The sequence below is a fragment of the Puccinia triticina genome, chromosome 18A (genome assembly GCF_026914185.1).
Source record: "Puccinia triticina chromosome 18A, complete sequence".
In the NCBI taxonomy this organism is placed as follows: Eukaryota; Fungi; Basidiomycota; class Pucciniomycetes; order Pucciniales; family Pucciniaceae; genus Puccinia; species Puccinia triticina.
The window spans coordinates 3,803,234-3,815,412 of record NC_070575.1 but is presented as its reverse complement, the minus strand read 5'-3'; the positions used below and the strand labels follow the sequence as shown (position 1 = coordinate 3,815,412).

At 54.0% G+C, this 12,179-nt stretch overlaps 5 protein-coding genes across 5 annotated transcripts; 2 read left to right on the top strand and 3 right to left on the bottom strand.

The window, feature by feature from the left end:
- On the top strand, nucleotides 1-2,642 carry PtA15_18A411 (uncharacterized protein; the record flags this gene model as incomplete). Its single annotated transcript, XM_053164947.1, has 4 exons — nucleotides 1-472; nucleotides 542-1,363; nucleotides 1,463-2,073; nucleotides 2,604-2,642. 4 exons carry the CDS (start codon nucleotides 1-3, stop codon nucleotides 2,640-2,642), a joined length of 1,944 nt encoding a protein of 647 aa, XP_053028906.1.
- A 495-nt stretch (nucleotides 2,643-3,137) lies between these two features.
- Nucleotides 3,138-3,908, top strand: PtA15_18A410 (uncharacterized protein; the record flags this gene model as incomplete). The annotated part of the gene is made up of 1 exon (XM_053164946.1): nucleotides 3,138-3,908. One exon carries the CDS (start codon nucleotides 3,138-3,140, stop codon nucleotides 3,906-3,908), a length of 771 nt encoding a protein of 256 aa, XP_053028905.1.
- An 834-nt stretch (nucleotides 3,909-4,742) lies between these two features.
- PtA15_18A409 (uncharacterized protein) lies at nucleotides 4,743-5,471 on the bottom strand (the record flags this gene model as incomplete). Its single annotated transcript, XM_053164945.1, has 1 exon — nucleotides 4,743-5,471. The coding sequence occupies one exon, from the start codon at nucleotides 5,469-5,471 to the stop codon at nucleotides 4,743-4,745; it is 729 nt and encodes a 242-aa protein (XP_053028904.1).
- A 307-nt stretch (nucleotides 5,472-5,778) lies between these two features.
- Nucleotides 5,779-7,618, bottom strand: PtA15_18A408 (uncharacterized protein; the record flags this gene model as incomplete). Its single annotated transcript, XM_053164944.1, has 2 exons — nucleotides 5,779-5,974; nucleotides 6,768-7,618. The coding sequence occupies 2 exons, from the start codon at nucleotides 7,616-7,618 to the stop codon at nucleotides 5,779-5,781; spliced, it is 1,047 nt and encodes a 348-aa protein (XP_053028903.1).
- Nucleotides 7,619-9,189: 1,571 nt separating this feature from the next.
- On the bottom strand, nucleotides 9,190-12,179 carry PtA15_18A407 (uncharacterized protein; the record flags this gene model as incomplete). The annotated part of the gene is made up of 6 exons (XM_053164943.1): nucleotides 9,190-10,048; nucleotides 10,116-10,182; nucleotides 10,235-10,368; nucleotides 10,433-10,833; nucleotides 10,910-11,648; nucleotides 11,746-12,179. The coding sequence occupies 6 exons, from the start codon at nucleotides 12,177-12,179 to the stop codon at nucleotides 9,190-9,192; spliced, it is 2,634 nt and encodes an 877-aa protein (XP_053028902.1).

Below are 12,179 nucleotides of genomic sequence, written 5' to 3'. Positions count from 1 at the left end.
ATGTCCTCCGACTGCGTACCCTGCAACACTGCCCCCCCACCCTGCAGATGCTCCGCCGACCAGACATGCGTCCAGACACCCAGGAACTGCTCGACCTGCCCCCGGAACATCTGCATCAGCTCAGCAGCATCCTCGCCCGCAAACAACCCAGGCTCAGCCGGACTGGCCGCACCCATCGGAGGCGCAATCGGAGGACTGGCAGCTGGTCTCCTCATCATCCTCTCCCTCTGGATCCTCTACAGGCGAAACATGCTCCCGTCCTGCTTCACCGCCATCTTCGAATCCAGATCAACCAAATCATTCTCCAAAAAACACCCCCACCATCTCAGGAACAACAATCAGAAAAAGAACCGCTTCCTCCAATCAAACAGCCACAACCTCAAGTCCCAGAACGAGCTGCCCCACCAATCAGTCATCTATCTGCCAACAGATACCAGGGACCCCAAGACGGCATCGATCATCGAATCAGATGGTATGTCCTTCCCCCCTCCTCACAAAAAAAGTAAAATAAAATAACACAAACTGACCCCATCGACATCAGATGACCCCTTCTCAGATAAACACTCCGGCGTGTCCATCATCGGCGCCCAACCAAAACCGAGCCATTCAATCAACCCGACCGTCGAGCTGCTAGCCTCTCCCTTCCATCCCAGCCCACCAGCCACCTACAACCCATCCCGGACACTCTCGCTCACCGGGCCCGAGGACCGCAGCCCATCATCAGCCGAGCCGCCCTCCTCCACCTCCTCGACCAACCTGCCCAGCCCAGCAGCCGAACAACACCACCGCGCCTCCTCCTTCTTCCTCACCCCTGGCCAGCCCTCGCCCACCCATCCCACGCCGACCGCCCAGCAGCACCGGCCGATCCGGCCCCACCGCGCCCCCGACCTCGACCTCCGTCTGCCCGCGACGGCCCAGGTGGAGAGCGACGAGGCCAACAAGAAGGAGCCCCCGGGAGGCGCCGAGCCGGCCAGCAACAACTCGTACCTCTCCCCCGGCCAGGACACCCAGCAGAGCAGCCTCCGCCGGCTCTCCGGCTCCTCCGACGCCACTACCCACGACAGCCATCTGAGCAGCATCCTCGACCCCGCCATGATCGTCACCCCGGTCACCCTGGTCCGGACGGCCTCGGGAAGGCAGGCCGCCGTCCAGCGGGTCGCCCTGCGCGGCCAGGAGAAGGCCCGCGTCGTCCGGCTGCCCCCCAGCGGCCACCCCCACGGACCCTCCCCGCTCTCGCTCTCCAACGGCACCACCTCCAGCACGATCCGCTCCCCGAGCGCCAACGTCCGCGAGACCTTCGGCTTCTCGCCTACCACGCCCGGCATCGGCCGGGCCCGGGACACACTGGACCGCCCCCACTCTGGTCAGTAGCCTTCCCCCTCCCTGTCCATCCACCAGGCCTTTGACTTTGAGCACCCGTCGACGGCCGGACTGAGAGGCTGTGCTCTTGACCCGTTTTCAGATCTCTCGGCCCTGGCTGCGACGGACGAAACGGGGCAGGAGGAGGAGCAGCACGACGAAGGCCGCGAAGACATCGGCAGTCTCCCCAGCAACAGCAACAACGAGCATGTGGGCCGCAAGAGCAGCACCAACCTGCGCAGGGCCCGCTCGACGGCCGCCTACTCGATCGCTAGCTCCAGCTTCGGCGGCAGCAGCGTCTGCGACAGCTTCATCGAGGACGAGGAGGTCGAGTTCCCCACCGTCCTCGGCCGCTCCGCCGCCACCCTCGCCCAACGCATCCTCCAGCAACAGCACGACCAGATGCAGGGCGCGGGCACCGAGACTGCGCATCACCATGTGAATCTCAAGGCTCTCGGACGCGACAGGGCTATCTCGCTCTCCTCGATCATCACTGAGGAGGCCCGACGAACGTCTCGTGACGGCTCGCCCCCGCCGATGCCCTCGCTCCCCGCTTGTGCCGGGTTTATTCCTTCCACGCCTTCCGCAGGCGGGAGTCCCTCGGGCAGTCTGCCGGAGCCGTTCAAGCCGTTTGCGGGCCAAAAGCCGCGGCGGCCGAGTGGCCAATCGGGGCCAGCAGCGGGAGGCTCGGAGGGCTCGCCGGCGACCAGTCTGGTCCGTCTCTCGTCCACCTCCTCGGTCCGCTCCGGCTACGGCTCCGTGCTCGAGGGCATCCCCTTCAACATCGGCTTCTGCTCCGACGCCGACGACCTCTTCCTCCACGACCATCCCTCCTCCTCCTCGTCCCACCCCACCCTGCCCCATCGGCCCCTCTCCATCGACCACGACGACGGCGCACCCAGCGACGTCAGCTCCTCCATCCCCCTCGACCACGACGACGACGACGACGAGGACTCCGTGGATCACGATGACCAGCTCCCGCGCAGGCCCGGCGCTGCTCGCTTCCTCGCACCCGTCACGCCCACCTCTTGTCACGTCTCCGCGCGGCCCAGAGGCCCCGCGACCCCTCTCCCCGTCCCCTCGCCTTCCTCTTCTCTCCGAGCATCCCCCGCCCCTGTCCCCACGACCCCAACAACAACGACTCCACCAACAACAAACACCCCACCAACAACAACGACCCCACCAACAACCACAACCCCACCCACAACATCGACCCCACCCACAACGACAACAACGACCTCAAGGACAGCGCCGTCGGCGCCGACGAGCGCCATTTTTCTTGACCCTGACACCCGCGCCGCGCTGGACTATATCAACCTTCTCTGACCGCCCTGCTCTCTCCCTTTGCTTCGCTTTGACCCGTCCCTCCTTCCGTGCCCCGGTGTCTCTTCCCGCCCCGTGTTGGGCCCCTGCCGCAGAGCCGGACGCACATGCGTATTTATATCCCTTTGTCCTGCCCAGCGGTGTAGATACACTCGTTTTGTCTTGCTCATCCTTCCCCTTCCCCCTTTGTGTTGCATCCACTTCCCTCTTCTCTCCTCCGTGCTTGTCTCTTTGTGTGTCTGTCCTTAGGATCAATCGCCGGCTCCCGCTCCCCTCCTCGTCCAAAACTGCGTATTATTATTATCATCCCCATCCCCATCATCCTTTTCTCTGCGCTATGTCTTTGTGTTGTGTGTGCTTTTCTTCCCCCCCCCCCCTTTTTTGGTTGTTTTTGTGGAATGCTTATATACTTTCGAGATGGATTCGCGTGTGTTTGTGAGCGGGAGGGGCTGAGCATGGTGGTCACCTGGACATGCACGTGTGTGCGTTGCTGGACGCGCCGGGCGACGCAGGGCTTGCGGGCGAAGTACGCAGGGAAGCGTGGCCGTGACGGCAACATCGACAGTCTCTCGTTCCCTCATCAGATCGGTCGACTGCGCTCAGCCAAGAGGCCACCGGCGCCGACCAGCCGGCCTCCCGCACCCGGGTCCGGGACGAGGAGAGAGCACGGCGCCGGCCGACGACGCGATCCCCACACACCCCATCTCACCTCCATATGCACCCACAGCTCGGGCGTACGGCGCCAACTGGGCCCCATCGACCCCACGCGCACCGCGATCAGTGGCCCTTTCCTCGCGGACCCACCGCGACAGACCAACTGCCCGCCTCGCACTGTTTCCCAGCTGATCGACCGCGCCCGGCTGGCCCAGAAACCCGTCCCCGCAGCCTCGGCCGCATCCAGCCCGGCCGCATCCAGCCCGGCCGCTCCGTCATGGTCCACATCCGGGACTTGTTGCCCGGAGCCTTCGGGCTCCCAGAGCGCGGCCTGTCGCGGCCTGCTCACGGCGTTGGACGCGCAGCTTGCCCGTGCAGCGTCTTCCGGCGCCTCCTCTGCCTTCCCGCGCACGCCCAGGAGACCCCCTGCTGCAATCCCTTCTCGCACCAAGCCTGGTGCACAAAACTTGACTCAGTCGGAGGAAATCAGGATCGCTTGCGGGCTCATCCATCCGGAAATTAGGCACTTGCGAATCACGAGTCGAGTGATAAGCATCAGTGTGCACACATAGCTAGGCAAGCAAGGGCGAGTGAAAAACTATAGCAGGGAAATGAAAGTTCGGAAAGCAAGGGCGAGTGAAAGCTATAGCAGGGAAAACCAGTTGTTGTTTTTTTTTTTTTTTTTGGGGGGGGGTTATTTGAATCTGTTTGTGATTGAAAAGAATGTGCTGAAATGTGCGTTGTTTGTGATTGGAGCAATGTGTTGAAATATGTGGTGTTTGTGGTTGAAAAGAATGTGTTGAAATGTGTGGCTATTTGATAGAAAAGAATGTGCTGAAGCATGTGGCTATTTGATGGAAAGTGGTATTGAGAGCAATAGAGGTAGTTGACCGTGGATGGATAAAATGATCTAGCTGCGACACGAGTGAGCTTGGGTGATCTTCATTCTTGAAGTGTTAATAAATGGAGGGCTTGCCGTGCAATCTGGGACCCCCGCGGCGCTGATGTCGGTTCAGACTGAAAAAGTCTAGATTTCCACGGCAAAATCTAGCCTTTTCGGCTCTAGATCACTTCTGAGACGCACGCAGATCTCAACGGAAATTCATGAATTCTTGAAGTAGTTCACCGGCACGCTCCCAGTTCTTTTCTGAGAGAAGTATTTCCCATTCCGTATAATCCAGCTGCTGTCGAGCTGCGGAGGCTGCCTCTATGATTTCGTCATTATACTCGAAGCCATGAGCGGCGTACAAGACTCGTACTACCGATTCCTTCATGTCATCTGACATTGGATGAAACACTAAAAACGCCGCGTTTGATAGTTCTGTCATTCTCGTATGAAAGAGAAACGTCCTGCCGTCTACATTGATGTCGGGTTCGTCCAATAAGGAGAGGCGCAACCGGGCCGGTTAACCCGTTCTCTGAAGGGCAATGGAATGATGCTGGCGAAAAACCTCGTCAAGTTCTCTGAACTTATTGGTGACTTCTCGAAATGAGGCCACGGATTTGAAATCACTTTCTTTTTTTTCAAATTGAAGGATGTCGCCAATTGTGATTAGGCTCAAGTCTTCACCAACCAGCTGGCGGTTTGGAAACCACAACGCCGGCATGAAATGCGCGGTCCACCAGACCGGGCGGTTCGCGCGCTTCATGAACCATTCGAGTCGTTTGACATTAATCATGTCTATTACTGAAACCACGACGCCGTTGTCTTTTAAGTACTTTCTCACATCTGCTTGGCCTTCATCGTCGAGCTCATTGAAAATTGTGCCGATATACTTCCATTGTGTTTGTGTGTCGGAGCATAAACTGCCGTACGAGGTCGTGGGGTCTAGAATCCAACGGGTTACCTGGGTCGCCACGTAGTTTTTGAGAGTCCCTGGCGGAAATATTTCATCAGGCGGTTGACCGGACGCTGTTCTGGCTTCTGACATCTCTGATGCTCCGAGGAACTTTTCAGAAGGAGTAAGCCTTTCATAATAGGTTTTGTGGTCGGCGAAAGCTTCTGGAATTTCATGATTGGGGCTGGGCGGGAGGATGTCCGCCACATTTAGCGGAACTGGCGGGGCGCTAAATGGACCGATGACATGATGGTAAGACACAGCAATAATTAAGCAGGAAAGAAGCTTAGATACCATTTCGAGAATGATGTGTATGAACGCAAAGAAGGTGGGTGGCTGAGGGGGCTGACTTTTCGAGGAATGGTAGGGCAGGTTGATTTGCCGCGTCAAGACAGCATCTCAAACGGCTTGGGTATGGAGTGGGTCAATGTGATCCAGGTGGGATTGGGTCAAAGTCAGGGGGCGTACATAACTCTTGACTCTTCTTGACTTGACCCAAGCAGCAACCAGCCTGTCTACATCGGCCCTCCCTGTCAGACAAGATCGAGAGTTTTATTGGTCGGATTCCTCAGATCACGTCAAGGCGTACAAGCGGAAAGGACTCCTAGCGATCGTGCTCGAGGATCAGCTGTCGGCGTTCAAATAGACCCGGGCCGAGCTGAAGCTCGAGACGGACCCGCTCAAGCGCGCGGTACTCGACGGCCGCCAGCTGGCGTTGAAGATCAGCGCGAACTCCGTCCACGGGTTCACCGGGGCGACCGTCGGCAAACTGCCGTGCCTGCCCGTCTCGGTGAGCGTCACTGCGTTCGGAAGAGAGATCATCCAGATCACTAAAAAACATCCGTTTCTCTCTCTCCACTCTCTACCCTTTCTTGAATACCCTTGATTGGCATAGCCATGTTTTACCGTTTGGGCTGATGGCTTTCAATACCAAATGTGAGCAAGTTTTGTGAATAAAATTAGACAGAACTGTGCCAAGGAGTAGGTAAAGGAAGTTGAACAGTAGAAAAACAAGTGGACTGTAAAATAGGTATGCAGTGTAATGCCAAGCTGGGATTGATGCGGACTTAAAAAGTTAACAATGCAAAGGCAATTAAAAACTATAGTCAGGGAATCCATTGTTTTGTTAAGGACGGAGTGAATGGGTGGCTGTTTGATAGAAAAGAATGTGTTCAAGCATGTGCCTATTTGAGAAAGTGCGTATTGAAAGTGCGAAATGTAGTTGACAATGGTTAGATGAAATGATCTTCCCGCAAGCTCAACTTGTGCCAATCTGGAGGATTTTTTATATAAAGTGTTGATAAATCTTTGAGTAGTTGACCGGCAGTCTCCCAATTCTTTTCCGCCAAAAGTGTCTTCCATTCTGTAGAATCCAGATTGCGTCGAACTGCTTTGGCTAACTTTTCGGTTTTCGAATTGTACTGGAAGCCATGAGCGACGCACAAGACTCTTATTACTTTTTCTTTTATTACATCTGACATTCGTCGGACCATTGACACCGCCGCGTTTGACAATGCGGTCATTCTCGTCCGAAACAGCAACTGCCTTCCGTGAACATTTGTGTCGGGTTGATCCAATAAGAAGAGCAGTAACCGTTCCCCTCCACCCGTTCTCTCAACGGTGTTGCGACGATGTAGAGCAAAAACCTTGTCGAGTTGTGCGAACTTCTCGAAGACGTCTGAGAATGAGGCCTTGAACTTGAAACTACTTTCTTCTGTTTCGAATTCAAGGATATCGCCAACTCGGCCTAGGCACACGTCTTCATTAAGCAGCAGACGGTTTTCACGACGATACAACGCCCGGATTAAGTCACCGTTCCACCAGACCGGCCGGTTAGCGCGCGCCATGAACCATTCGATTCGTTTGACATTAATCATGTCTTTTGCTGAAACCACGATGCCGTTGTTTATTAAGTAATTTCTCACATCTAATCGCCATCGTTTAACGAGACTGTTATAAACGACGCCAATATATGCCCACTGTGCTTGGGATTCGGAGCATAAAATGCTGTACGGCCACTGGGTCTTGGGGTCTAGCATCCAACGGGTTATGTGGGTTGCCACAAAGTTCTTCCGGGTCCCCTGAGGGAAAACATCATCAGGCGGTAGACCGGGCGCGACCTTGGCTTCGAACATGTCCTGTCCGAGTAGCGTTTTGTAGGGAGCATATCGTTGAAAGTCGAAAACTTCTGGTTGCTGAAGATTACTGGTCCTAGGGATGTCTACCACATCTACTGGAATTGGAGGAGCAGTGAATGGACCGATGGCATGATGACAAGACACCGCAATAATCAGGCAGGAAAGAAGCTTAGATGCCATTCTTAGAATGATGTGTTTGAACGCAAGAAAGGTGGGGTGAGGGGGCCGACTTTTTGGCACATAGTGCAGGTTGATTTGTCGCGTGAAGACAGCATCTCCAACGGCTTGGGCATGGAGTGGGTCCATGTGATACAGGTCGGATTCGGTCAAACTCAGGGGGCGTACATAACTCTTGACTTCAACGAAAGGCACTAGAGAATCACAAGAAGCTTGGGGAATCTCTGAGGAGGAAGAGCCACAACAACAGCCATATCAATTTCTGGAGTCTTACCGTTGGTCAACTTTTTTACAAGCGGGAGCCTCCCTTAGATTAGGGGGTTGGTAACTACCGGTGCACGCGGACGACTCCCAAAATTGTGTTCTGCGGAGGGCCAATTAGGCGGCCGACTCCCCAAGGATGTTTGGTTCTTTTGGGCCTGCTGATGGGAATGGTGCATACATAAGTGGAGGACTTCCAGCATGGAACCCTCGCAGATGCCAGTGTAGACCCAAAAAGTCAATTTTCACAGGGAAATTTGTAGCCGTGCCCGTGACACCCGGCCACCGGCTCCAAGATTCACCCGACCCTCGCCCTCCCAACGGGCTTGGGCCTTCTCCTCGTTTCAGGATTCTCCGCCCTTCCGGCGGGCTCCGACCTCACCCTCGCCTTGGCAACAGCCCCGGGTATTCTTACGACCGGCGCCTCCGCCTCAAGACGACGTTGGCGCCCCTTCCTACATTTCTTTCCTCCTTACGTGCTTCCATGTGTGGGCTTTAGGCCCGTTTCATTCATTGTATCCCGGCTTGTCCCTAAGATACCACGCCGGTTACTCCCTTTTCTTCTTGTTACGCCACGAGCCTCTCAGGGCTCTCCCTGAGGGAGCGCCCCTCTTGTCTACGATATCTCATGATAGCCGCAGGGTATAAAGAGACCCTGCTGGCCCGTTGTTTTCCTCCTCACTCATCTACCTAGTACGAATTACATACGTACCCATTTGAGCTTTCACACTCCTTACACGTGCCATTTCACACAGCTTTCACCTGTCCCGCGTAGCCTATAGCCCACCCCGCTATAAATTCTAAATCATTTCACTAGGACTTCCTGTTGTTTGTTATGTTATTGTTACGCTACGCATTACCGTAGCAATGGAAGGCTTCCCGTCGCCTAAGGCTTGATTTAGAGGAGGCCGCTAAACCTTGTTTGCTGGTGAAAACTCGATATCAATCAATTTTCACCAGCCAGTAAGGTTTAGCCTGTCCTTCTAGATTAAGCATTTCAACTGATGGGAAGTCGTCCACTGTGCACATTGCACAATGAATGCGCAGAAAAATAGATACCAAACTATTTAAATATTTAAATAACCTCTCTTTTTAGCGGGCTTTTTGGGAGCTGTTGGCTCAACTAGCAGGGGAAACTGCGTGAAACAGATTGAATATGGCCCATGAACTCAAGTAATTGCTTGTAGAGGTCTGGCACAGTGTGCTTTGGGGAATAAAGCTCTGTAGATTTTTTGTAACCCGTTAATGTGAGTCGGAAATGTGATCATTGCATGCACTTGGGTATGGGTTAATTATCGCTGGCATTGTATTGCTGGTACATATCAGATGGTCGTCATTTTTAAACAAGAAGACGGAACAGGAGATAGATCTTAGTGGCCCCGGGCAAGTGCCCCGACAAAGGCTAATGATTTGGCACGAGTACCCGCCGTGAATGCTTGTTACAGGCCTCCTAACGATCGGATGCGGGTAGCTTCGTCGGTTCCGAGGAGGGTCTGGAGATGTTCTTGATGGATGTTTTTAGCGATGTGACGATAAAGCGCTGCTTGTCGTTTCTTCCATCCATCGATCTGGTGCTGCAAAGTATTGAGTTTGGTTACGATGAGTGTTTGAGGTCTCCCGGCCCGCTCAGTTGCATGAGTGCAATCAGACGGGTCATTTTCGAGACTTTCGGCCAAATGCAAACGTCTGAGTTTGGCTACTTTGAATCGAAAGACAACGCGCGAGGAGTCGCGGAGGAATTCGTTGAGGATGGCGCAGTCGCTACATGTACAACGAACTTGAGGGCTTCGGGCGTTGGGGCCTGCTGTGGGGCACGGCCCGAGGATATCATCTAGGCGCTTAACAAATAGGCGCGTGAGCTGCTGATAAGACGGCGTGTTGAGCGAGACTGATCGAGAGACTAGGGCCGGAATGAGTTGATAGAGGAATGGCATCCAAAAGTAGCGCATGTCTTTCTGTAAGAACTCAAGACAATTTGTATTAATCTGTTGGATAAATGGCTGTAGTAAATCCAGTGCATTGTTACTCAGGTCATTGAGATCGGAGGCAAACTGAACAAGAGCCTGGGGAGTGACGACTGGTGCGGCTTGAGATGGCGTCTCGGGTGTTGACCTCGTAATGATGGTGGACACTGTTCTCTCGGCGTTAAAAAAGCGCAAGCTGAGGCTTCTACAAAGTTCCATAATTTCGGAAATTGGGAGATTTGGAGCAGCTGCAAGAGTTTTGAGCCGAGAAAGTAGTGCAAGCAAGAACGCAGCGGCTTGGGCTTGTGGATAGCGGTCAAAAATCGAGGTAATACTAAGCAGAGGAGCCAACAGAGTTATATCAGGTGCGGCCTAATTCCAAGGATAAAATGTAAACCCACAGCGCAGATGTACTTGCCCATGTCTCGTTGAGATTGAAGATGACAGACACAATCATATCCCCATCTGCTGCATTGGGAATCGCAGTGCCTTGGAGTAAGTACGAAATGCTATCGCGGACCATGCTTTGAGCCCAGGACTGGTTTGGGGGATGCGGCGTCTGGTACAGCAGTGTTGCCCATTGAATTTCCCATCTTCTCGATAACTTTGAAGCGATCGGCCACCGACGGGTAACCCTGAATGAGTGGTGGTATCCTGTTGGACAAGCAAATGACACGACTGAGCTTCTGATTTGGGTGCCGAAAGAAATCATGCGCACCACGTCCGCTGCTTCTCAGCGCGTTCGGCATCTGGAAGCGTGCTGAGCCATTCTTGTACCCAGTCAAAAAACTCAATTGGTAAGTAGCCTTGGTGGTGAGCTGCAACGTTTTCGAATATCTTATGGTGGGAGTGCTGAAAGGCAGCCTTCAGGAGAATGCTGTTTGTCTCCGGCTGCAACGGATCATCAGACCGTTTTTCGCAGAGCTTGCTCATCGTATCAAGCATAGGTGGGCCAGCTGAGGGCCGCGAAAAGAGTTTGGCAAGGTAAGAAAGAGCCGAGTCGGCATTGGGATTGGAACCATTGGATCTGTCGGCGCATTTGACAAGATAATTTCCAAGGTTCTGACGCGGGACCAGAACAAGAGCCGAGCGGCTATACCAGTGGGTGGCAGAAGGGCCCTGAATGTGTGAATGGATAGATTTCTGATAAGCAATTCTCTGAAACGATTGACAAAAATGCAGCCAAGAGACATACCCAATTGCCTTGGTAAGCTTCGTAATCTTCTTTTTCCCACTCTACGTCCTCAAAGGGGTCATCTTCCAGACACAAGTCCATGTTAAAACCAAAATTGCTGGCAATAATTGTGCCATCAAGTGCGTGGAGCGACTTGACATTGTAACCAACGTCAAGAACCTCCGCAATAAAATGAGGGCCTTCTTCATTCGCTACCATTTCCCAACGACCGCGTTTGCGAACTCTCTCCCATTCTATCTCGGTTTCTCCACTTTCCGCTTTCTCTAGCAGCGCCAAGAAGATTTCAAAAGGCAGTTCATCCGCAAGATCTCGTAGTGCCTGTACTTGCGCAAGGTCTATAGCCTTGAGTGCTTCGAAGGACATGGCTGCTTCGGTATATTCATAATCAAGAGCATGATGAATGTAGGGCGCTTCGGCCGCCTCGGGGTCGTTTCCAGCCAAGTCTTCAAGCCAGTATTCGAGCGCCTCTCGTAGTTTTTGTGAATCAATCGTATTTGGTGCTGGCCGAGTTTGGCCAGGCGTGGTGGCTAGATTGTAAGTCAAGACGCATCGATAGCCGGATTTCACGGGTAGCACCTCGTGGGTCACATCGGAACACCAGCACGCAAATGACTGGGTTGCATCCGATGTTCTCAAAGTCTTGGTTTCACCGCTGTGCTTGACAACAACTTCACCGCCCGTGTGCGCTGAGGGTAGACAGATTATGAGAGTCCCAAACATGCCCGGAGTGCGTTCGGTGCTGTTCTCACATCAGCAGAACGGCCAGGTTGTGAGTCTTTTCTTGCTGAAAATCGCCGAGCATTTATGTACAATCTGACTTGGGAAACGATTCTTACTCGGTGTGGGGCTTAAACATGGCCCCCGTTTCGTAAATGAGCATTTTGTACAAATCCAATCGAATCGAGCCATCGACGCCTAGATGGGCCGCGACCTTCTTGCTCAAGTCGTGCAGATAACCGTTCCACGCAGGGTCGAGGAAGTGCAACTGGTCACCGTGGATTTCCCAAGTGTTACGGACGGAGGTGTCGACGATAGTTTCGCTTCTGCGGCCAAAGGGGGCCTGGTGTGCTTTCGCGATGAGCTGTCGAACACATTCTTCGGCGAGAGGCATCGCGATCTCTCCAACTCCATCGACATGGAGCCCAGTTGGTGGAGTCGTCGGCAGCGCGCCCCACGCCGCAAACGTCCCGGGAGTATCGATGTCAGCGAAAGCCTCCCAAAAGTCTGCTTTGAGATTAGTTAGGTAGTCTACTAATTCACTTTCGGACAT